The sequence below is a fragment of the Amphiura filiformis genome, chromosome 3, assembly GCF_039555335.1.
Source record: "Amphiura filiformis chromosome 3, Afil_fr2py, whole genome shotgun sequence".
Lineage (NCBI taxonomy): Eukaryota > Metazoa > Echinodermata > Ophiuroidea > Amphilepidida > Amphiuridae > Amphiura > Amphiura filiformis.
In genome coordinates this window covers 82,773,241-82,797,980 of record NC_092630.1, presented here as the reverse complement: position 1 = coordinate 82,797,980, position 24,740 = coordinate 82,773,241, and the positions used below count along the sequence as shown (strand labels likewise).

General features: G+C 38.7%; 1 protein-coding gene across 3 annotated transcripts in view; it reads left to right on the top strand.

Moving 5' to 3' along the window:
• LOC140149265 (uncharacterized) overlaps window positions 1–24,740 on the top strand; it is an 85,108-nt gene that overhangs the window by 21,216 nt on the left and 39,152 nt on the right. For all 3 annotated transcript variants that reach the window (XM_072171521.1, XM_072171522.1, XM_072171520.1), the window contains exons 3-7: window positions 639–1,221; window positions 2,863–3,027; window positions 15,532–15,707; window positions 18,474–18,620; window positions 19,152–19,369. In XM_072171521.1, coding sequence (XP_072027622.1) covers window positions 639–1,221; window positions 2,863–3,027; window positions 15,532–15,707; window positions 18,474–18,620; window positions 19,152–19,369 — 1,289 coding nt within the window. The remainder of the gene's footprint in view (window positions 1–638; window positions 1,222–2,862; window positions 3,028–15,531; window positions 15,708–18,473; window positions 18,621–19,151; window positions 19,370–24,740) is intronic.

The window sequence follows — 24,740 nt, the reverse complement described above, 5'->3', positions numbered from 1 at the left end:
GCCGAAATTCTGACCCTGAAAAGTTCAACCTGCTTCTAAAATAAAGATGGGTTCTTTTTGCCTTAGTGCACCTTTTTGACTCACCCTGGAGAACCAAGCAATGGTACTACCTCTATTTTAAGAGGTAGATCTTTCATCTAATGTTCCAAAAGTGTGAACAAATTAGAAGTTCACAAATTAATGCCTATTACATAATATTTGATCTCACTGATGAGACCAGATAATTTTCTCTTGTTAGTAGCATATACCATGAACAGAGATGCCAGTTTTCAGGTTTTAACCTGAATTCAGGTTTTTTGTGAGTTCAAATTCCCACATTTTTATTATTTTCAGCCTGTTTTGGGGCTTTTTGGCCTGCATTCACACGCTTTTCGTCCTGCATTCACACGCTTTTCATGTTTTTTGAGTAAAACTGACTGGCATCTCTGCATGAACCAGTTCTCAATCTCAATCTTAAAACTAAAAAAATATAATCAATTCTGAGAAGTCTAATGTAAAATAAAATTCACTTTTTTAATGTGATGCTTTCCTTATTTTGCAAGTACTATCATTCAGTCAGCAGATAAAATAGGCAGAAATGACTATGTTGTTGCAAAAAAAAGTAACAAATTTGCAATATTGTCTTTTGTATTTTTCAGCATGTTAATGGTGAAGACATCCCTGGAATGCTGAAGGAATTCCCATGGGCTCTAGTAGACTCCATTTCGTTGTTTGAAAGACTTGACACTTCATTCAATAGCATCTCACGCATACCACCTGAGATACCATTGAGACTTCCGCACCTCTCACATCTCAACATCAGCCATAATCATCTTTTCACACTTCCAGAAAGCTTCTCACTTCTTTTCCATCTCAAAACTCTACTCATGAATCACAACTCACTACAACAACTCCCAGAATCGTTTGTGAACCTTGTCAAACTAGAGCGATTAGATCTGTCCCATAATTCACTTGTCAAACTGCCAGAAAATATGGGTGAAATGGAGTCTTTGCGGAAGCTCAATGTTTGTGACAATAAACTGACATCATTACCACTTTCATTTGGAAAGTCTCATAAGATTTCAGTGCTTATTGCACTTACCAATGGGTGTGTACAAAGTCCGCCCCAGTCAGTGTGCCAGGAAGGGTCGGAAGCGACACTTTGTTACCTAAGGAAGCAGTGTAAAAATGGGTATATACCTAAACCTATCAACCATGGCAATGTATTCAGAAGAGCAAGAGGTATAGTAAAATTTGACATTATAGTTGACATAAAATTGGTAATCAAATAATGCTGACGAAAGATGCATGATATAAAATATGAAAATTTCTGGTGTTTATATTTTGAGTCATGTATAAACTTCATACACATTTTTTCCAAAATATTACAGTACGTGCAGCGCAGCTGCTCTCTTTTAGTCTTGCTCTTTTTCCCTGCCTGTACCAGTCAGGAATATGCAAATGTATGCAAAATATATAGGATGTTTCTCTTACAAACACCATTTCCTAAGGAAAAAAGAATGTATTTACAAAATATAGACTCAGTAATATGAACCTAGACTCTAGGTCTAACCCAAAATCACATACTTTAAATAACTTTTAAATCTGAAAGTTTGGGCATGCCACAGAGAAGATATCTTACCATTCCCAGAATCCTTTGCAACATGACGCATCACCCCATTACATCAAATGACAATCATATCACTTTGTACAGGTCCCCATTCTTGTTGAGAATAGACTGGCTAAACATGGGTTGATAGTCAAGAAATAAAGATATTTTACAAGATCATGAAGTGCTCTGTTCATTGAAATACTTTTTGTCACTATCGACACATGTTGCAGCAAATCAGTACAGGAAAATTGAAAAGGAAGAAATGTAGGAAGTGTGAGATATCTTCTCTGGAATTGCCCTAATACTTGAGAGAAATAATTATTATTATTATTTATATCAGGCTTTTGAGCGATACAATAAAACTGTATATTGTACAATATTTGCCAAATAACCGGATGCAATACAATATTTTTTAAATATTGTACGCGTATCTCGTACGTGTTGCGCGTTACCATGGTGACAGCACCAACACGCGCCATGATACAACAGCACAACAATACAGGCACCGTAACAGCTCACAGGAGATTTCGTACTGTATAAACAAGTAAACTCACTAATTTAATTCACAGCAATTCTGGATGATGATAACATTAGGAAATATAATCCACATCTACAAATAAGCCAATATATAATTATTCTGAAATTGTCTTTGGAGAGCAAAGAGCAGAAAACAAGAAGGTCAAAACATGGCGTGTATTTTGGGGGGGCTTTTGGGCGTAGCCCCCCCAAGGGTAAAAGCAGGCGGCCAAAATGAAGGGCGGCGGAAGAAGAAGGGTGGCAAAAGCGAAGGGGGTGGCAAAAAGAATTAGTAAATAAAAAAGGGGGGAAAATTTGGTAAAGCATAAAAAATGGTACCATACATCAAAATGTGGTGCTTTTAGGACGCTTGCACCTGAAACTTTTTTTTTTTTGCTCTTCACTTTTTCAAACGACCTAGAAAAAAATTGGGTCAACCTTTTCGGGCTGTTGAGGAAGAGGCGGCACAAATTGAATTTTCTTCAGCCCCCCGGGGTTAGGGCGGCCACGGTACGCCACTGCAAAAGGTAAGCTTAGATTAGATTACAATACACATTGGTTAAACCCGGTGGCTAGGTAAGCTTAAATTTTCATTTTACTGCAAAGCAAAAGCCTGATATAAATAATAATAATAATATTGAATGGCTTCTTTTCGTGTGATACAAGAATATATTGCACTCGATAGAAAAATATTCTCGTATCACACTCAAAGCCATTCAATATTATATAATTACTTTTGCATCATTTATTCACAGGAGATGTATTACAGTCTACCGTTGCTAATCCTCATTCAGCAAGAGCCCAATATGTGCAAGAACAAACTCAAACAACAAACACAAAGAACAGGATAAGGACACCATTGAGACCACCATTAAAGGCTACCAGCCTGGAAGCTGATGAACTTATGGATAAAATTGTCGGTATGTCATTTTGATTTTCAAAGTCAGAGTGTTACATTTATCCAATTCTCAAGACCGTTTTAGCAATTTTTTGCATGAATAGGACTGTGTTTTGCATGAATGAATGCTAATGAAAGTTTGGTATCATTGCGTGATGTTTTCGTATAGGACTGTGTTTTGCTTTCAGTTGTTATAATTATTTTTTGTTTTTATTCTTTTTTGTATATTTTTGGTTAGTTTCTAACAAAGTCTTTCTCCCTATGTTGTACCATTAACCTTGTTTCTCACATAAAAACGACTATACAAATAGTCAAGTACAGAATATACAGGCACAATCCGCAAAAGTACAGTGCATATACATGTATAACAGAGCTTAAACGAGTGATGGTGTATGAAGCATGGCCGTGTTGTTCTTGCAATTTACTGTGTATGTTGCGGTCTGCCCCGTTCTGTCAGAAATTTGTGTAAATTTGTATATATTACGAGATTACATGTAGGCTTCTCTAGCTGAAAAATATTTTTAATTTGCACAGGACCATAGTATTAATGGAGGAATTTTGAGGTTGCCTGTACTGTGCAGCAATCAATCAATGATGATGGTTGTCATAATAATACTAATCATGGCGTGTCCATCTCTCTGTCCGCATGCTATCGCGTGCGCGCGGCTCACTAACGCGTGCTCGCGGTGTGCTATCGCGTAGTGCGCGGAGTACCGACGGGCGCAGTATGAGCATCGGAAATCATTACGGTGTGGCTAATCGTGCAGGTGCATCTCATTGGATCATAGGCACACGTGCAGAGGCTTTAGACTTATTCCACCAGCCATCTACACTGCGCATTTACTGTGTTATGCAGAAGGTTGACAAATGAGGGCAGCAGTCTAGCAGAGGCCTATTGCAGCAGAACATTAGTATTTCCGGAGTGCAATATTTTAATAGGAGAAACTTAAACCCTATCTCTAACCTATAACCTGTTATTTTAGGCCTAATTACTTTATCATGTTTTGTAATGGCCTACATCCAGATACTAATTTCAGGGTATTTGGGGGGCCTTATATGTGGTAACAGGACAGGGCTTGGAAGAGTCGAACGATGGGTTTCCAGATTACAGCCAAGTAAGCGTCACAGCTACAAAACTACTAAGTTGATTATTGTGTCAATTTGTGTCTTGATCATTGAGAGACGTGTATCAGATTAGTAGTTTAAAAGGTCAGGGCAGGTAGGCCCAAATGTGTAACGGGTGTTGGGTAATTAGAGATATCACGAGAACCATCCAACCCGAGAACCGCGAAATCTAGTTTATTATACTGATGCTCAATTACTAAAGAATAGTTTACAATACCTATAATAGGGGTTCTTGCTCACAGGCCAATGAGGGCCAAACTCATTTCAAAGAAAGATCTCTGTTTCAGGGCCAAATATACCTTCTTTTGCTATGTTTATTGTTCAGCTGTTCAGCATGAGCTGTTCAGGGGCCATTAACAATTGTTTGGTGGGCTGGATCTGGCCTGCAGACTCCCCCCCCCTTATTGAGAACCCTAATTTGCTAGGCTGGATCTGGCCTGCAGACCCCTATTGAGAACCCCTATTTGGTGAGCTGGATCTGGCCTGCAGACTCCCTATTGAGGACCCCCATTTGGTGGGTTGGATCTGGCCTGCAGAACGCCTGTTGATAACCTCATTTGGATGGCTGGATCTGACCTGCAGATCCCCATTGAGAACCCCATTTAGTGGACCGGATCTGGCCTGCAGACCCCCTATTTAGGGCCCTCATTTGGTGGGCCGGATCTGGCCTGCAGACCCCCTATTAAGATCCCCCATTTGGTGGGCTGGATCTGGCCTGCAGACCCTCTATTGAAACCCCCATTTGGATGGCTAGATCTCGCCTGCAAACCTCCTATTGAGAACCCTAATTTGGTAGACTGGATCTGGCCTGCAGACCCCTTATTGAGAACACCATTTAGTGGGCTGCATCTGGCCTGCAGACCCCCTATTGAGGGCCCTCATTTGGTGGGCTGGATCTGGCCTGCAGACCACCTATTGAGAATTCTCATTTGGTGGGCTGGATTTGGCCTGCAGACCCCGTATTGAGAACCCTCATTTGGTAGGCTGGATCTGGCCTGCAGACCCCCTATTGAGATCCCCATTTGGATGGCTGGATCTGGCCTGCAGACCCCTTATTGAGAACACCATTTAGTGGGCTGGATCTGGCCTGCAGACCCCCTATTGAGAATCCTATTTGGATGGCTGGATCTGGCCTGCAGACCACCTATTGAGAACTCTCATTTGGTGGGCTGGATCTGGCCTGCAGACCCCCTATTGAGAACACCATTTGGTGGTCCAGTTCTGGCCTGCAGACCCCTTATTGAGAACCCCATTTCGATGACTGGATCTGGTCTGCAGACCCCCCCCCTATTGAGAACCCTAATTTGGTAGGCTGGATCTGGCCTGCAGACCCCCTATTGAGAACACCATTTAGTGGGCTGGATCTGGCCTGCAGACCCCTTATTGAGAGCACCATTTGGATGGCTGGATCTGGTCTGCAAACCACCTATTGAGAACTCTCATTCATTTGGTGGGCTGGATCTGGCCTGCAGACCCCCTATTGAGAACACCATTTGGTGGTCCGGTTCTGGCCTGCAGACCCCTATTGATAACCCCATTTGGATCGCTGGATCTGGGTGCAGACCCCCCCCCCCCTATTGAGAACCCTAATTTGGGGGGCTGAATCTGCCCTGCAGACCCCCTATTGAGATTTATTGAGATTTTTATTCAAAGCTGTACAGGGTGTCCCAGAATGATCTACCACAGCCACTGACTAAGAACACAATGCCTGTGTATGTGTGGGCTAGCTTACTGCTGGATATTGGTAGAATGTATGTGTGAACAGTTTCTAGACTTAAGCTCATTAAAAATGAGAACAATCAATTTAAAATCATTGTATTTTGAAAACAAAAATATGACTCTATCTATCTACTCTAGTATACCATTGCGCTAACTCAAAACGTTCAAAAGTTGGAAGGTAAAACCTGGATTACAATACCGAGCGGAAAGATTGCAACACTCACTTTGCCAGTGGCATCGCTAGGAAGGGGCAATGGATTCTGTGCCCCCTCCAAACAAAATTTTTGAATTTGAAAATTGTTGCCCCTAGCATCATACTAGAGAATGATTCAACCACTGGCCTAGCATCATTTAGCCTATTTTCTTGGAGAGACAATATGCTAAGCTAAGGTGTTGTTTTTGTGTTGCTTTGCTAGCTACTTACTTACTGAATTAAAGTTGTATTTATTCATGACTTTAATATTCTTTAGTAGTACCGGTAGTGGTCTGTTTGTTTTTCACTCTCTCACAATAAAATATAATAGTACAAATCATAATATAAATCTTACATTCATGATTCAGCAAAATTCAGCAATGATTCATGATGATACAAAAGTGAAGGAGTACAAAAAGAAACCTGTAAACCTGTATCCTGTTTGGGTTGAGTCAGTCACAATATCGAACCTAGTGGGCTATTGTGGTTGACTCCCCCATGGAAGACATGACCTAAATCTCCCATAGAGTGAGTGTATATATTTCAAATGGAGTCACCCATTCGGGTAACCCCATTTGCAATAATGGAAGATTAAGGACATATCTTCCTGGGGTTTGTAGATTTCAAATGGAATAGCCTAATAAGGGTGTTGTTCACCTTGCATGTGTGTTGTATAAATAATAAAAAAGTATAACCAAATTTATGAAAAGAGAAACACAATTTCATGTGTACAAATGTATTCTACTTCAGAAGATAATTATAGACTTCTGAAGAGTGTTGTGACATTTTTATGTATCACCATATGAATACATGTACTATACCAAAGAATTCATTTTATTTATTGGCAAATCCATTTGGCATTTGAACCAACTGATTGAGAGAGCAAATGAGGATCAAATGAAGCCTCCGCCATAGGCTACATAGATTACAAGAAAACCTTTGATTTGGTGGAATACATAGTGACTTATTTACAGCCGTAAGAAGAATTGTAGTTAACAAAGGGTGTGTTACGATTTTAGAAAACATTTACACAAATGCTACGGCTACAATCCACATAGATAAGGACGTCTCCAAGTCTATCCACATACAGAGGGAATTACGGCAAGAGGACATAATGTTTCCAAAAATACTTATAGCTACCATGGAACAAATTTTCAAAAAACTAGACGTAGAAGAAAGAGGTATTAACATCGACAGAGAATGGTTAACTGACGTGAGGTTTGCAGATGATCAGTTAAAGATTTGGGATGCTCAGCCGAGTATTGAGAGCAAAAATACGGAAAAGGAAAATGAAATACATGACCAAGTTTGACACTAGAGAGTGAAATTGACAATGAACTGAGAGGGAAAGTAGATAGTATCTGGGCAAGACAGTGATAAGGAAGACAACACAAGAGAGGAAGTCCTACTGAGTTTGAAACAGCCTAATTGAGGGGAGCTCTGGGTGGTATTTGGCAGTATGTACAGACACAATATCTTACCCTTCACAGAATGAGAAACCTTTGCAACATTTCATCAAATGACACTCCTATTGTACAGATATATCGGCTAAACATGGGTCGATAGTCAAGAAATAAATATATATCGGCTAAACATGGGTCGATAGTCAAGAAATAAATAGATTTACTAAAAATTAAAATGGGAGAAATGCATTATGGGAAATGTGCAATATCTTCTCTGGTATAGAAACAAGGTTTGATTGTTTAGTGACATTGCGGTTGTATAATTTGTCTCCAGACCTTCCTGTTAGAAATTAATGAATAAGAAATGCCCTTGAGATTGTCGTCATTGAATAATATTGAACTTGATATTTTATTATTAACACAAAACACATGACGCAAATAATTGGTTGAACATGTTGTAAAAACATCATAAATAAATTAAAATGTAAAATAGTAAATGTATTACTTGTTTACAAATAATTTATTCCTTTGGCATCATTTACTTACCTTGTCTCCCCACCAAAATAAATGAATCCTTTTTGTATGAAGTAAATGTCTGCTTTTCAGTTTTTACTCTGTATCTCACTAGCAACTTAACTCATGAGTGCAAAGTGGCTAACCATCAAAATATCAATAAAGGTAATTATTGCGGGAAGGCTGTTAGCTTTGATCCCTTCGATGAGCTTCCGTAAGGCAAGAATATGGCCGACTGATCCTATCAACTCAGAATCCATTTTGGTTGTTTCTCAGGTGTTCATCAAATTCAGGTCTGATCCTGTTGAGGATCATCCTGTTGAAGGTTTTTTGCCACTATGGAACTTAAGCAGATCCCCCTGTAGTTTCCAGCTTGGCTGAGATCTCCAGACTTGGGTATAGGCACTATGTTTAGGATAGACCACTGTTCTGGCATTTCCCCTTTGCTCAATGTCGGTTACAGAATTCTAGTATGATATCATCTTTGTCACATTGCCTTTTTAACAGGACTTAGTCCCTAACACACACTGTCAATCATACATGTTTATCAATCCAATTTAACCGCAGGCACAAAGCCTGGACGTACAAGACACGCTCATGCACCTAGTACACAAAGCGCCACATAGTTGTGTGTGATGTAGTTATCAATGGTGATGGCACGTGCTCAGAGGATTTAAACCATATCGAGATCTGGGCGACCAATCACAAGCCAGATCCATTTAAAGATGCATTACAGCATGGCCAGTTTTAGTTGATATTTGGTAACTCTCCATAGAGTCCTGTGTTAAGAATCTTAACCGCAACCAAAAGTATGTAGTCCGCTTGGGAAGCTAGTAAACAATGGGAGTACGGTGACATTAAAGATCAGATGTGAAATTCTATCAATTGCACACAATTAATACAAATCATTGTTTTATGCTTAAATGTAATAGGCAAAGTATACAAAATGGGCAAGTGGACTACGGAGAGTCTAGTTAAACCATAGCTCGACCAATGGGCTCAGTAAATCCAATTTTATATCAAACTTGGGCCATATAACTGCACTATATGGGGAACTCTAACTTTAAGGGGGTTCTTAACCCTGGAATTATGGAAACTTTTGGGCCTCATAACTGCTAAATTATTGGTCTAAAGTATATAAAAGTACACATTTAAAATGGCAAAGACTTGATAAATTCATCTATGAGGTCAAATTTGGGCACAAATGCTCAACTTTGGAGAAAATCCTCAAAACAGTTTTTTAGCCCAATTTTTTTTTTCAGACCACATAACAAAAAAGTGCTTGAGTCAAATTTTTTTAAATTAATTTTTAAAAAGTAGATACAAATATCTGGGACCTATTTTTTTAAATTTATTTGAATCTGGACCAACTTGACCAAATGTCCACCAAATATGGTTAAAAATGCTAAATTTTGCCCAAAAATCATTTTTCGCCCAAATTTTTAATATTTTTGGTGTTGATCAAAATGTAAAAAAATTTAAAAAAAGTACATATGAAAATTATTATACTTAGTTCTCTGGGTTAATAGGATGAACACATTTTAATCTTTCCCCAGAGTAGGCCAGTGCACATAAACGTTGAAAAAAAACCCCAGTGCATCCGGCCAGATTCGAACTGGCGACCTTCGTATTACCAGGATGATGCTCTAACCAACCGAGCTAAAGAGGCACGTTGGAGAAAAATGGAAGATATAAATCTATAGGGGTTAGGTTTGAATGATGCTACCTTAAAAAATGTCTGAAAAAATACAAGATGGCAGTTATATTCTGGTCTGAAACTATCAGAAAAAATCACCCCTGGGCAGATTTTTGGCTATTTCTCTATTTACGATCCTGTCCAAAAGTGTCTGCTTTCAATATACCACGTCACATTAAAGCTCATACTCTTCAGTCCTACCACTATTTTTACCATGTTGCCTCACCAAGACATCTTCTTGGAACATAGGCGTAGATCCCGGGGGAGATGGGGGGATTTATCCCCCCCAATATTTTGCCAGGGGGGGATGCTCCATACAATCATCCCCCCCAATGTTGACGCCTGAATATAGGTTTCTGACCAAATTAACCTCATATTTGCCCATTTTAGCCCCAAAAGTGCAAATTTTCGCGCGCTTCCCGCGCATTTATTCCACTTTTGCACCATATTTCATCAGTTTAGCTTCAAAATAGTAAAGCTTCAGTTTAGCTTCAAAAATTCGCGCGCTTTGCGCGCATTTTTAACATCAACTTATTCTGTCGCCAAAAGGTGCTGGATTCACTATTCTTCAAGAATTTTTTCAACACCATCCCCCCCAATGTCAAAAAGAAATCTACGCCACTGTCTTGGAACCTTGTAACTGGTACTCATGGGGTCAACCGCCACCAGGCCATTGTACAATGTCAGATTTTACAATGTTGTTACCAGTGTGTGTGTGTGTGTTTTTTCCTGATGTTATTTTGACCATGAAATCACAGGAAAGTGTGACAAATGTCCTTGGTATAGGTGCAGGGAGAGTTACTTCTGATGTGATTCCTCCTAACTGACTTGACACACATTGATTACTTCACACTTTGATAATGATCTGCCACACTTCTCTTGGTATACCCAATTTTTGTATACAATCATTAAAGGCTAATAGATCGAAGCAGAAGCGCATTGATGTTATCTTGCAAATCTAGGTATCAATGCTGTCTTGAATAAAAAATTTAATAATGTTATCTTCTTTAAACTAAATTTACGTATTTTTGATATTTTTTGACATCGTATTAGGTAACAGAATCAGTTGGTGGAACCGATCTTGGTCTTTTCTCCATACTTTGCTCCAATCAAAATGAGATTCCCCCCTCTGAAAAGTGTCTATTGCAGCCCGGGATTGCAGCCACTGCAGATCAGCTACATGTTTCTAATGTTACAGTGGGACAATGTTTGTGATTTAGAGGTTGTGGGTGGCCCAACATATTAATGGCAAATGCTATTAGCTGCAATTATAGCTTTCATTTTCAATGTATGATGTGCACTTTGGGCAGGGTTTACTTAAACGCACAAATCACATACATTTACGCATTCACAACCCCTTTAAATGCAAAGTGACAAAGTCCAACACATTCAAAATCTTGAAACGTACACACTCATATTTAATGATTCGATATAGAAAAACCTGATATTTTCATCTGGTAGTGACTATTTATACCCGCATGCGAAGCATGGACAGGTATATTGTTATCCTGTGGTTTCTTCTTCTCTCCCTCCTCCTCCATGAAACGCATCATTCTGTCAAGGCTTGCGCTAAAACAACAAAGGCCCCAGGGCCTATATGTGGTACACTTATGGGCCCTACCCCGTAGAATTTCCTTTTGCCCATCTTGGCCCCAGAGGTCACAGGCCCCAGGGGCCCAAATGTAAAAATACGACGTAAAAATATGGCCGTCTTGGCAAATAAAGTAGCTACAGGGTTCAGATTTGGTACACTAATTATAGGTCTTCAGCATTATACTGTTATATGTATATATGAGCCCCATGTGTCGCATAATATGGGCCCCAGGGCCCCGAAATGCTAAAACAGGGCTGGCCGTTACTCAGTAAATAATGCAGAGCTCTACAATGCCCAGCTTGGGTCTACTATAATAGCACTTGATAATTATATCTCGTCATATATGTACATGAGCCCCATAAGCATAAGTCTAGGGCCCCAAATGTTAAAACAAAGGGCTGGCAGTTTCAGGGCTCAAAGTTTGTACACAGATTGCACCTGAGAATTATATTGTTACTAACACCCATCCCACCCCACCCAATACACGTAGGACTAAACAGACAGATCCACAGAGAATAGCGTAATTATAATATAGATGACATAAACGTCAAAGCTGTTCCAGTTAAACTACAAACCCATTGGCTGTTCTATTTAATTAAATACTCCCTCTGAAATGGCCACAAAATAGGCTGTTCCATTTAATTTACATACTCCCTCTGAAATGGCTGTTCCATTTAATTTACATACTCCTTCTGGAATAGCTTTCCCCTAATCATATTGCATATTGTGAATATCAATCTATCAAATTGCATAGCTTCACTGTGAATAAGAGAGACTGGCAACAGCAACCTATGGAGAGTAAGAGAGATGACCCCCCTGTGAGGGGGCCCCAGGGTCGGATGACTTAATGAACATAAACTTCTTGTCAGGACACACTTACACCCACCCAACGAGTTTGATCCCCGTACAACCTACTATGGCCTTAGACAAACAGACAAATCAACAGACAAATCTACAAACCTTCAGACAGATCTACAGAGAATAGCGTATTATTATATAGATATGTACATATTAGCCTCACATGTAGCATATTATGGGCCCCAGTTTCACTATCTACACATTTGTCACCCAATTGGGCGGCTTTTTACAATTTATTTATTTTAAGTGCTATGAGGGTGCAATTAACCTACATTAAATTAAAGCTTGTGACTTGGACTTTCACTTTTTACACATTATCCTCCCAATTAGGCGACTTTTTACAATTTTTTTTATTTTAAGTCCTCGGCAAATAAGGACTATAAGTTTGTGTACATCGAAAACATGCGGGTATAGCCGTATATGTGTACAAATATAAGGCCCTCTAGTTTTGTTTAATTTTTAAACATTTGACCCATGTACATTGTTATTAAATACCCTTTGACCTATATTATTTTGACATACATGTATATCTCATTAATTAGGCATTCTGGAGATATATAAGACCATTGACTTTTTTTATTCCTTGGAACCAGAGGAACAACATGTAATATTTGATAACTTGATTCAAGCATTTCAAAATTTTAATCCCCTTGTGTGACCTTTGACCTCAATAACTCAATTTGCTCAACGGTGCCCTATACCCTCCTTGATTACTTCACTTGAAGCAAGAACATTGCATTAGTACCCTACTTATAGGTTATTCTGGGTCGTCAATGATCTCTATCTTCAACTATATAGGATGTTGGCAGATTTTTGATTAAATTAATGCAGTGATATGTGATGTATTAATTTAGCACAGCAACATATTTATAGAGTTCAATATTTCGAATGAGCTAAATTGGAGTTTATAGTGAAGGTGCTCTACATTTGGCTGCTGAACGAAGGAGGTTGGGTATTATGCCAAAAGTGCACAGTTATCCAAAAAATGGAGTAATAGTTGGTCTTTGTCATCATGCTTAGAACTTCTAAAGTCTGTCAACTGGAACAGAATAGACAGATTGGATGGTATAAATAGTAAAATGGTGAGTGTCATCATTGCCATAAGGATATATCATTTGGAACTGGACATTACATAATAGAGAGTCATCCGGAACTTTGAGTACAAATTGTACCAAGAGCATGCCAAAAGTTTCACAAGTTTAAGGAGAGAGGTGAACAGTATCCAAAAAGGTGTTGCCTGTGTATGATGGTAGGCATATACTAAATGCAAGATGGAATAAATATCACATGTGTGTTGTTTTTTCCAAGGATGGTGTTCTATTTGACTTAAATAAATAAATAAAGAAAACCATTGTATAAAAGTTTATATTTTTTTTCAGTAGAAGGATTAGGTTATTTAATCACAATTTACATTGCTGTATATATGTCATTACTAACTAAATGAACAGAAAACTTAGCTTTTCGTCACATCAACTTCCTACAATTTAAGCAAACTACCTGAGCTTAAATTCAAGATTGGAAATACAAAAATTGCTAGTTTGCTCTCTTGTTTGCTACTGAGTTCTATTCGAACTTGCCTTCAGTTTTTGACTTGAATTACAGCATATAGTTTTCGTTTTTGCTTTTATATTTTGTTGTCTGACCCTGAAGAAGAGCGGTTTATCTGCTCCTGCTCGAAACGTCAGTTGTTTTTTTTATCTGTTGGTTTTGTTTGTCTGCTACGTGCACAGTGATTTTCATCACTTCCAGTGTATATTGTACTATTTTCCTGACACATATGACGGCTCTGGAATTGGCAATTTTTGGCCATCAAACTTTGCCTGTTTTTGTGCCTGCATTGGTTGTTTGATTTATCATATCTGTTTATGTGCACACTGATTTTCATCACTTGTTTTAGTGTACTTTTGTATTCCCATTGATTCATATTGTTTCTACAGATTAAGCAGTTCTGTGGGCCTTGGAACTGGTAATATTTGGCTATCAAACTTTACCTACTTCTAATGCCTATTACTGTTTTTGTCCCCCTCTGCATACCGTCTAGTCTGTATTTTACTTCTTTCCCCACATCAAGTTGTTACGTGTCAAACCAAACTGAAATTTAGTATTGAAACCAGGAGAATACATTCAACTACAAAAATTCCACTAAACAAGTATTTAGAATACAACATGGAAATATTCAGAATACTAAAAGTATTCAAGTTTGGTAAGGGATCTAGCTCTTTTTCTTTCCAGAAATTGCTACTTCACCCATTTGTAAAGGTCGAAACTTGGTGTGACTTTTGCCACAATTGTGTCTCAGGAACATTTTTAGAATAGGTCAGTACATTGACTTTGACTGTTGTAACTCCCTTGCTAGGTCATTTCTTGCTTGGACTATACCAATGCATTGTAGTACAGGGTCAAAATCAGAGACCTTAAACATCTCCAGTCTCTTCAAAATAGAGCTGCTTCTTTGATGTTTCGGGCTTCCCAAGACCAGAAGCTGTTTTGTCTGATCTGCACTTGCTGCCAGTGAATGACAGGACTTTGTTTAAAAGCATGCTCTACATGTTCAAATGTCTTGAACAAAGACTGTCTGTGCAAAGGCTTATACCTGGAAGGGAGGGATGAGATCGAGACACTGCGCTTTTTTTTTTTTTTTTTTTTTTTTTTTTTAGACACGGCTGTACGAGCCGCAAACCAACTTGGTAACAGCAGATGATCGATTATTCCAGCATTTGGCTCCAAGGGAATGGAATAAACTGCCACTTGCCATTCGTGAATTAATTTCTGCTTTGAGTTTTAGGGGCCTCAAATGTTATTAGTTTGTGTGTGACTGCTCTGGCCACATGTGTTGAATCTTATGATGTGTATTTTATGTATAGGCTTTTAAATTGCCTCTTTTAAATCTTTTTTTTTATTTGGCTTTATTTTTAAATAATTATGTTCTACATATTTTTGTGTATTTAAAATGTATTCATGTATGTGCTGTGATCGCTTGAAATGGTGCTTAATAAATGCCTATGTAATAATGATAATATTAATAATGATAATACTACTACTAATAACAACAACAACAACAATGATACTACTACTACTACTACTACTAACAATAACAACAACAACAGCAACAACAACAACAATAATAATAGTTGGTACCTGAACTAAAACTAAACCTCTTATGTAAACTCTTGGCTGTTTTTTGTTTGTTTTAAACATGTTCAAGGGTCACAAGTACATAGGAGGTTTATCCTGCATTCTATATTGATAAGTTGGTATAGTTTTGGGTGCCAAAATCATGTGACTGTTTATATCCCCTTTAAGTGTTCCCACAGTTACTGACCATTCCAAGAAGAGGTGATCATTTCAAGATGCAGGATGATATAAGTATGCATCAGTAGATTATTTGTAGTTAAATCTGATGTTATCTGTTTAATCACTCCCAGGTTTAGTGTATGGTGCAGCTATTGGCGATGCTCTAGGACTAGCAACTATGAACATGACACGGGATGAGTGCAACTTCTATTATGATGAAGAGTCCTTGAATTATGCTGATATCATCACAGATAAACATAGATTACACTGGGTCAAAGGGGACTGGACAACAGCTTTTGATCAAATGGTAAGGTATTATACTATTAGCCTCATTTGAAGGTTCCTAGCAACTTCAATCTGATTATGGTTATAAGTAAATAAAAATAAATATATAAACACTCTGACTAAATTTTTTGAATTTGAAATTTTTTTAAAATGGGTACTTTCTCTTTCCAAATACGTTGTAGATGCTGCGGGCAGTATCAAACTGATTGGTGTGGTACGTACCTGACCATTGTATTTATTTGATGCAAGGGATAAAATCCCTGTTTAGGGTGTGAAAACACCTGTTTAGGGTATTATTTTAGCCAAGGGTTAAATCCTTGTTTAGGGTGCTTTTCAAAAGTTGATTATCGCGGATGGTGTACAGGCCACAATGGGAGTGACCCCGGGCTCTTGATCCAGAAGACATGGAGCTGATGTAGTTCTCAGTAACAATGAAGTCACAGAAAATACTCTTTGCTGCTGTCTACAGACCACCTGGTGCTAACAGTGATATCATCAGCTATCTGAACTCCACCACCTTATCAAAGCTTTCTGAATTCAATGCACAATCAGTAGGTCTTCTTGGCGACTTCATTGTCCACCACATGGAATGGCTTAGCAGCCGTACAACAGATGCTCTTGGCCTGAAAAAATTTGTCAAAGAACTTACCCGGGAAGACCAGATTCTTGACTTGCTCATCACTGATCTAGATGCCACCTGCACAGTACATGCAAGACTACAATCATTGAAATAAGTCTTGGAATGCTTGCGTGTAAATAACGGAAAACTGTCACCCCCTCTCCCCATGCAATGTTGAGAAATGCCAATGTCTTCAGCGGTTTCCCAGTGTGTTCCAACATTGATTGATGGGGAGTGGGGAAGAGTAAATCATTGTTGTAGATGTCATGTTTGTTCCCAGGCACAATATACATAATTTCCATGATCATATGAAATTTTGCACAGAATTTCGAGTTCCAAGTACTTTTTTAAAGATTGTAGGTACCTTAGACCATGGTCCAATTCATTTTAAACTGAATGTGCTGCTGTATACAGAGATAAACCCTACAAGTGTGGCAGTACTATAAGGCTGACTACTGGGGAATTTAGGTTTCCTTGCATCTGCAGACTGATCTTTTACACTTTGATCTGATGATCCAGAAGAAGCTTGCAGCAACATCACCATTTATATTATCAGTGATGCAATGGAGTTTTTCATCCCAGCAGAGGCAATGAAGTGCACTTGATTGCTCAGGACATCAAAGGAGCATTTGGGAGGTCTGGCTGGCATAATTGCCTTTGCTCAAAACTCATGGTAAAAGGAATATTCAGCAAAATGCTCACCTGGATTAGGAGCTACCTGGCAGATCGTTCCATCAAAGTTGTCTTATCTGGCCAGAACGCACTGATTCAGTACTTCCTCCATCAATGCATCAGTTCCCCAGGGGTCAATATTGGGCCCACTTTGTTCTCTGTCTTCATTGATGACCTGGGCGATGAGTGTGAAAGCCAACTCTACCTCTATGCAGATGATTCACTTTGTAAATTGTGAGATTACATCTAGGGACAATCCTGAAGCTGTTACTGCCAGCTTGAACCTGGTAAAATTGGGATCTGGGTAGACAGGTGGATGGTGACCTTCGAGCCATCGAAATGTAAGGCAATGACAATATCAAGAAAGAGGAATCCAACCAAGCTAGATATTTTGTTTGGTACCACCAGACTGGCTGAGAAGAAGAAGCTGGAGATACTGGGAGTCACAGTCGACAGCAAGCTGACCTGGACAAAGCACATTTCTAACGTCTCATCCAGAGCAAAACAGAAGCTAGGCGCTCTGAGGAGAGTTGCAAGACACAAAAATAAATACAAAATTAAATAGATACATACTGCATGAATGGTTGAAAGCCTGTGTACAGGGATACTCAACAAATGGAATAGCCTACTAGATGACAATGGTGCACCATCCTTCAAGAGCAGATTACATGCATCTTATTTCCTGTGTCTGATGCTTTACTGTACTCCTTCACTCTTGTGGTTCCTAAGCTGCTGTGAACCACTGATTGGCCCATGTGGTTGTCTGTTATAATGCCTAGGTGCTTATATTAGTACTTGATGTGTGTCACTCCTTATGGGTTATTGTTCACTCTAGCATTTTATATTTTAAAAAAAATACATATTTCAACAGGATGTATCATCGTCAGAAAATAGTAAATACGATTAATACAATTTATTGGAGCAAAATGAAAATTACATTAGTGAAATATGGTGACATACTTGTCTCAACACTTGTGTTTTTAAATAATCCTTTGATCATTTCATAATACCTGTCTCATTTCATTTCCTGTCATGTTGTCTATATTTGGTATATAATGTTTGTGTGTTGTCTTGTCACTCTGCCTTTGATAAAGATTCTGTTCAAAAGTTCTGACTTTTCACCAAATTTGAATTTCTCTTACACAGCTCCTTATTTTTGCATATATTTTGCTTCTTGCACTCTTATAGTATGTTACTCATAATTATGGAAAATCAGGATGTCATGTGCTATCTACCTTTGTACTGCAAATGGTACATAAAATAATATTAGATAAAAAAGTATTTCTGAAAGGAGATGCGTTGTAAATTATTGCAACAATACACCACATGTGTCATCACTTGATTTTTCATTTCATCTTAAAGAGAGAAAAGGTTGTCAGTCAGAACAAAATGATTTTTGCTAAAGGCAATAAACATTTCAGAGTATTTCTCTTTGAGCGGATGTGTCTGTTTTGTTCAAGCAACAATTACAATTCCATTTTCTCTTTCCTACCCTAGGCCTTGGTCCTTGACTCTATTTTGCAGTGGGCAGGTGTGGTAGATGAGCTTGATTTTGCCAAAAGACTTCATCATTGGGGTCACCATGGTTACCCAGAATTAGGTGATACTGGAGGCAATATGGAATTCAGTAACACAATTGCCAAAGTGAGTATGTTGCAATGTAGTGGAAAGTATAGTTTGCACCTAGTGTCATAGATATTTAAAAATAATTAAAAAATAATATCCTGTTGTACGGGCCCGACCGAACCAGAATTTGTGTGTTTTGCAGAGGTTTTTTTTAAATGTAAAATCAGCCATGGGGGGGCAAAAAATTAAAACTGATTAATTTTGGCTGAAAATGTTTAGAAAATATGTCTACGAAAATATTATCTTTTTTTTCAGATTTGTCAGATTTTGGTGAAATTTTAAGGCAATTTAGGCTCCATGGAGGGGGGCATCTTAATTAAAAACCCATATAATTCTAGTTCCATGTTTTTATTGCATTTTTGCACAATATTATTATATTTCAAGTTCATACTTCGTCACAAAGCAACAACACAAGTAGAATGGCACATTTATATTTAAAAAAGCCTGATAAAGCATATACATGTACCACTTGTTTTTTCATAAGCACAACAATAGTAGACCATTGCTAAAAGATCATACATTCATACCTTCTATTTCTGTCCATATCAGGTGTTATCCAGTGAGAAGTTCTGCAGTGATCCCCATGGTGTAGCCCAAGCATTGTGGGATAGATCATATGACTACCATGACCCAGAGTCATGTGACCATCTAGCTGATAATGGTGCTGTTGTCCGTACTGCCGTGCTTGGGATACCACAATTCTATGATTCCAAAGAAGTCATCAACAATACATTAAGAATATGCAAAGCATCACATTATGATCCCAGGTAAAAGTCAGCTTCTTATTGTCTAATTGTACATCACAATAATTATACCAATGACATAGATAAACAAAGATTGATAAGCTCGTACTAGTACATTTTCGTTTCGTTGAAAACCACACCCTGAACAACATGCTTAGAAATGAAGGAACCTAACAAAAATAGCACCAAATACTACTGTGTACTATTTCTTATTTTGCGTGACAAACCCAGAAATATTACTCACGGCTTGAGCTTTCGCCATCTTGGCTGATGGCTTGATCACAAGTGTCTGTTGTGATCTGGTCCACTGCGTTTCCCGTGGAGGTTGGATGCACTCTCATTCCCAGGGTTGAAAGTTGGTTTTAGCAGTGGATCATATACGTGACTGAGAGAAAAAGCCCTGTCGTCGCGGTTGATAGTTTTAGCCCCCTTTCTGCGTATTTGTATTGCTTCTCTAATTCTACGTGATGTGGCGTTAGAGTCTTTGTCCAGAATGCTTGCCTCTTCCCAGTTGATGACGTGATTTTCCTGGGCGATATGATCTGTGATTGCGGATTTATGTTGTTCTGTAGTGGAAGCCTTTCTGTTGGATCTGGTGAATTTAGTGTCTTTGATAGTTTCGGAGTCTTTCTGGTGTTCCTTTATCCGGACTCCGAAGGGTCTACCAGTTTCGCCGACATATGATTTATCGCAGCCTTTGCAGGGGATGTCATATACTGCATCGCTGGTTTCCATAATGTCTTTCTTGTCCTTTGGGTGAACTAAGATGTTTTTCAAGGTGTTGGTTGGACGCATCGCTGTGGAGATCTTGTGTTTTTGAAAGATCCTCTGTAGCTTTTCTGCCAGTCCTTCCACGTACGGTATCACTACCATGCCTCTTGATGGGGGTTCTTCCAATTTCTTAGATTTCTTTTGTTTTTGCGGTTTATCCTTCATCTGTTGTTTCACTCTGTCTAGAGCCCATTTGGGGTAGCCACAATCTGAAAGAGCATTTCTGATTTTGTTTTCCTCATCCTTTTTGTCAGTTTCTTCAGTTACTATGTTGTCTTTTCTGTCCATAAGTGTTCTGATGATGCCAAGTTTTTGATGGAGGGGGTGTTGGGATTGGAAGTTTAGGTATTGGTCTGTATGCGTCTTCTTACGGTATACGAGCAACTTTACAGAACCATCTTCCTTGCGCACAATAAGGGTGTCTAAGAATGGGATTTTCCCTTGGTCTTCCTCTTCATGCGTAAACTTGATGCTACCGGTTGGATCGATTGTGTTTAAGTGATCGGTAAGTTTCTGTGTACTGTCCTTTTGAATGATTTCCAGCACATCATCCACATATCTCCTCCAAAATTTTGGTTTGCAATCAATCGGAGCTGTCATGATGGCTTCTTTCTCCAGCCACTCCATAAAGAGGTTGGCAACAATTGCGCTGACAGGGCTGCCCATAGCAGCACCGAAAATTTGGCGGTAAATATGCCCACGGAAACTGAAATATGTGGTGGTCAGGATGAATTGAAGGAGTTCGATGATGTCATCTGTGTTCAATTTTGTTCTTTCTTTGAGTGTATTATCGTCTTCCAGCCGGCTCTTGATGATGTCCAGACATTTCTTAATTGGCGTGTTGGTAAATAGCGACACTACGTCGTGCGAATTAAAAATATCACCATCATCAATGTAGACACCTGTCATTTCCTCGGCTAGGGATTTGGAATTGACCACATGGTGTTCAGATGTGCCTACTAATGGAGCAAGGATTTCAGCAAGTGCTTTGGAAGTCTGATAACCAATAGATCCGTGTAATCGACTATTGGTCGTATGGGATTCCCAGGTTTGTGGATCTTGGTGGTGCAGTAGAGTCTGGGGGTATTTTCCGCCGTAGGGTATAATAACCTGTACTGGCCTTCATCAATTTTATTTTCAGATTTGAGTCTTTTCATGATTTCAACCAACTTCCTTTTGTACTTAGGAGTGGGGTCTTTGCTTAACTTTTCATAGGTGTTTTGGTCGCTAAGCATCTCATTAACCTTCTGTTCATAACTATCTTTAGACTGTACCACCGTACACTTTCCTTTATCAGCACCCATGATTAAAAGATCTTTAGATTTCTTAAGCTCACCTAATGCCACTCGTTCTTCCTTGGTTATGTTGGACTTTGGAGTTTTTGCTGTTTTTAAAGTGCCTACTACCTCTGCTCTCAGACTTTGTGCCTCTTCCCATGGCAATTTCTTGCACGCTGTTTCGCACGCCACGATGTATTCGTCATGGGGGATCTTGTTTACCGATACAGCAAAATTCAATCCTCGTGCTAACAATTTCTGTTGTGGTTCCGACAAAGGTTTATCGGATATGTTTTTGACCCATTTATCTCTCCACTTCTTCAACTGGGTACCACTCAGGTCAGGCTCTGAGTTGCTCTCTTTCTTGCTTTTGGCTTCATGCTTGATTTTGAGACGATCTAATTTCTCCTTGTGTCTCAATTTTGTTTTGTTTTTCGACCGATTTTAAACCCGTAACCAAATGTGCTTCAATGTGTTCACACACTTCCTGGTCGATGTTTAGTGTTTCTAGATCATTTTTCTGTGATTTTTGCGTGCGTTCTAAACATTTGATCTTGTTGTTTACTACACGAATACGCTCACCGATTAGGTCTTTCTCCGCTTTTTTGATGATATTTCTCGCCTTTTCCGTGTTGATTGGACAGCGGATTTTGAGGCTAGACGGAGTGATGCCATTGTCTTTACAGCGGTGGGTGAATGTTAGATGTTGACGGTGTCGGGCTATTTTTTTCTCAGTATTCTCTATGTCACGTATATGTTTTACTGCGGTTGTCCGTAACGACTTCTGACTTCCGTAAACAGATGCATCAGTAGGGTTGTAGATCAAACTATTTCTTATTTTGCGTGACAAACCCAGAAATATTACTCACGGCTTGAGCTTTCGCCATTTTGGCTGATGGCTTGATCACAAGTGTCTGTTGTGATCTGGTCCACTGCGTTTCCCGCGTTTTCTCAGTCACGTATATGATCCACTGCTAAAACCAACTTTCAACCCTGGGAGTGAGAGTGCATCCAACCTCCAGCGGAAGCGCAGTGGACCAGATCACAACAGACACTTGTGATCAAGCCATCAGCCAAGATGGCGAAAGCTCAAGCCGTGAGTAATATTTCTGGGTTTGTCACGCAAAATAAGAAATAGTTTGATCTACAACCCTACTGATGCATCTGTTTACGGGACCACTGTGTACTATTACTATGAATAATAGAGGCATGCACATTCCTTTGTAAATTTGTCCTGGTGTCTTAGAAAAGATACCACAATGGTGAATTAAGCTGTATGTTGTGAAAGTCTCTGGCAACAGGACAAAACATACTAGATTTGAAGGAGTTGCTTGCTTCGCTTTAGTTTAGCAATAATTACAATGTACATGAAAGTGAGGGTACATTGGAAAATTTAATACGTTTAAAGGAAGTCTCCGGCAATCACAACATTATGCCTTATCGAGGCCTTATATATTAGAAAAATAATTATCAAGCATGAATCACATGGTTTTATTTAAAACAAACTCATATTGACCTTAAAAACACATAAAAACAGGCACCAAAATTGCCTGTGGCAATGTCATCCCAGTAACACAATGAAGGCTGACAACAATTGAGCACAAATAACCATGACGTCATTGCCCTAGACAATTTTGGCTGAAGTTTGAATATTGCGTGTTGAGAGCCAGCTGCTTTTATTCATTTTTATGGTCAATATGATCGAGTTTGTTTTAAATAAAACCATGTGATTCGTGCTTGATAATTGTTTTTCTCACATATAGATGTTGTGATTGCCGGAGTGTTCCTAAGCACATTATGTACATTAGTTCAACCTTCGTTTATACACTAAAGAATAATTTCATGAATAATTTATTGATATTTACACTTCTCAATTCTTCTTCTTCTTCTTCTTTCTGGCAACCGCAATCAACTGCATGTAGCTCCGCAAGGGATTGACAGATTTCAACCAAACTTGACCCTAAAGACCACTGGGCTAGGCCAAACCTTCCATTTGACTTTGACCTTGCTGTGACCTTTGACCTAGCTATAATGGTCAAAAATGTGATTTCACAAAAAATGCTACTCCTTCCACAAATTTCATGCGATGAGGACATGGTTATATCATGTGACTCGACTTTAGTCGGTGTCTATAGGGTGTGCTCAGATAAGGGTCAAAGGTCATTAAGGGGTCATTTCGGTCAAAGTCTAAAAATATTCAAAAATCACTGTCTTTACAAATTACATAGCAGAGAGTCGCCATTAGCACACATGCATTGCTACTAGCCAGGGTCTTTAGGATGCCTACAGTTTTGGGGTCAAAGGTCATTAAGGGGTTACTTCGGTCAAAAACCAAAATTATCAAAAATGTTCAAAAAATTTTTATCTCAAAATGTAAACAGACCAGAATAATATAACCAACATACATGAATTAGTGTTCCCTGATGTATGCATGGTATTTTTATTTTGGGGGTCAAAGGTCATTAAGGGGTCACTTCCTGTTTTTAGCTGAATAACTTCAAGAATTTTTATCTCAAGAACTGAACATGTTAGAATTTTTTAATTAAAATTGGAACAATGCATTTTGTCGGTGTACATAAGGTTTTTTTTCATTGAGGTCAAAGGTAATTAAAGGGGTCAAAAGGTCAATCAAAAATTGTCAAAAAATCAAAATCCATGTATAAGTTCCGAATAACTTGAAATTCACCAGGAATATTTCTTATGACATCCTAAGCACAATGCAAGAGCAGTTGACCCCATCCGTAACCCAGGGGTCAAGTTATAGGGGTCAAATTGCGGCTTGTATTCAGCGTCTGTTGACTCTAGTTGGTGCTGTATTTCATACAAGATTTCATTTCATAATTATTGTCCTACGCTATGGAATAGAGTAAGACAGTAGAATCACTGCCGTACGTCGATCCGTGTGAAATCTTGTGTTTGTAGTCACTACACCCCTGCCCAATTGTGTGCCTATTTTTGCATTTTTCTCAAAAATTATAGCGCATTGGTGCAAGTAAGATATGTATATTATAGGGGCAAGGACTACAACTACTGCACTGGAAATTTTATTTCAGCACTGACAACAGTTGTGGAGTTACAGTCAAAAATGAGGGAAAAACCAATATTTGATCAATAAATCAATAATTACTTGCCTTGAGTTGCTGAATTTTCAGTGCAGTAGTTGTAGTCTTCGCCCCTATAATATACATATCTTACCTGTCACCAATGCGCTATAATTTTTGAGAAAAATGCAAAAATAGGCACAAAATTGGCCAGGGGTGTAGTACCCTCTTAAACAGGTATATAATGTAATAAAGTTGGTGTCATTGTGTGACATTTTTTGTGACACCAACAAAAATTAGGTCTTT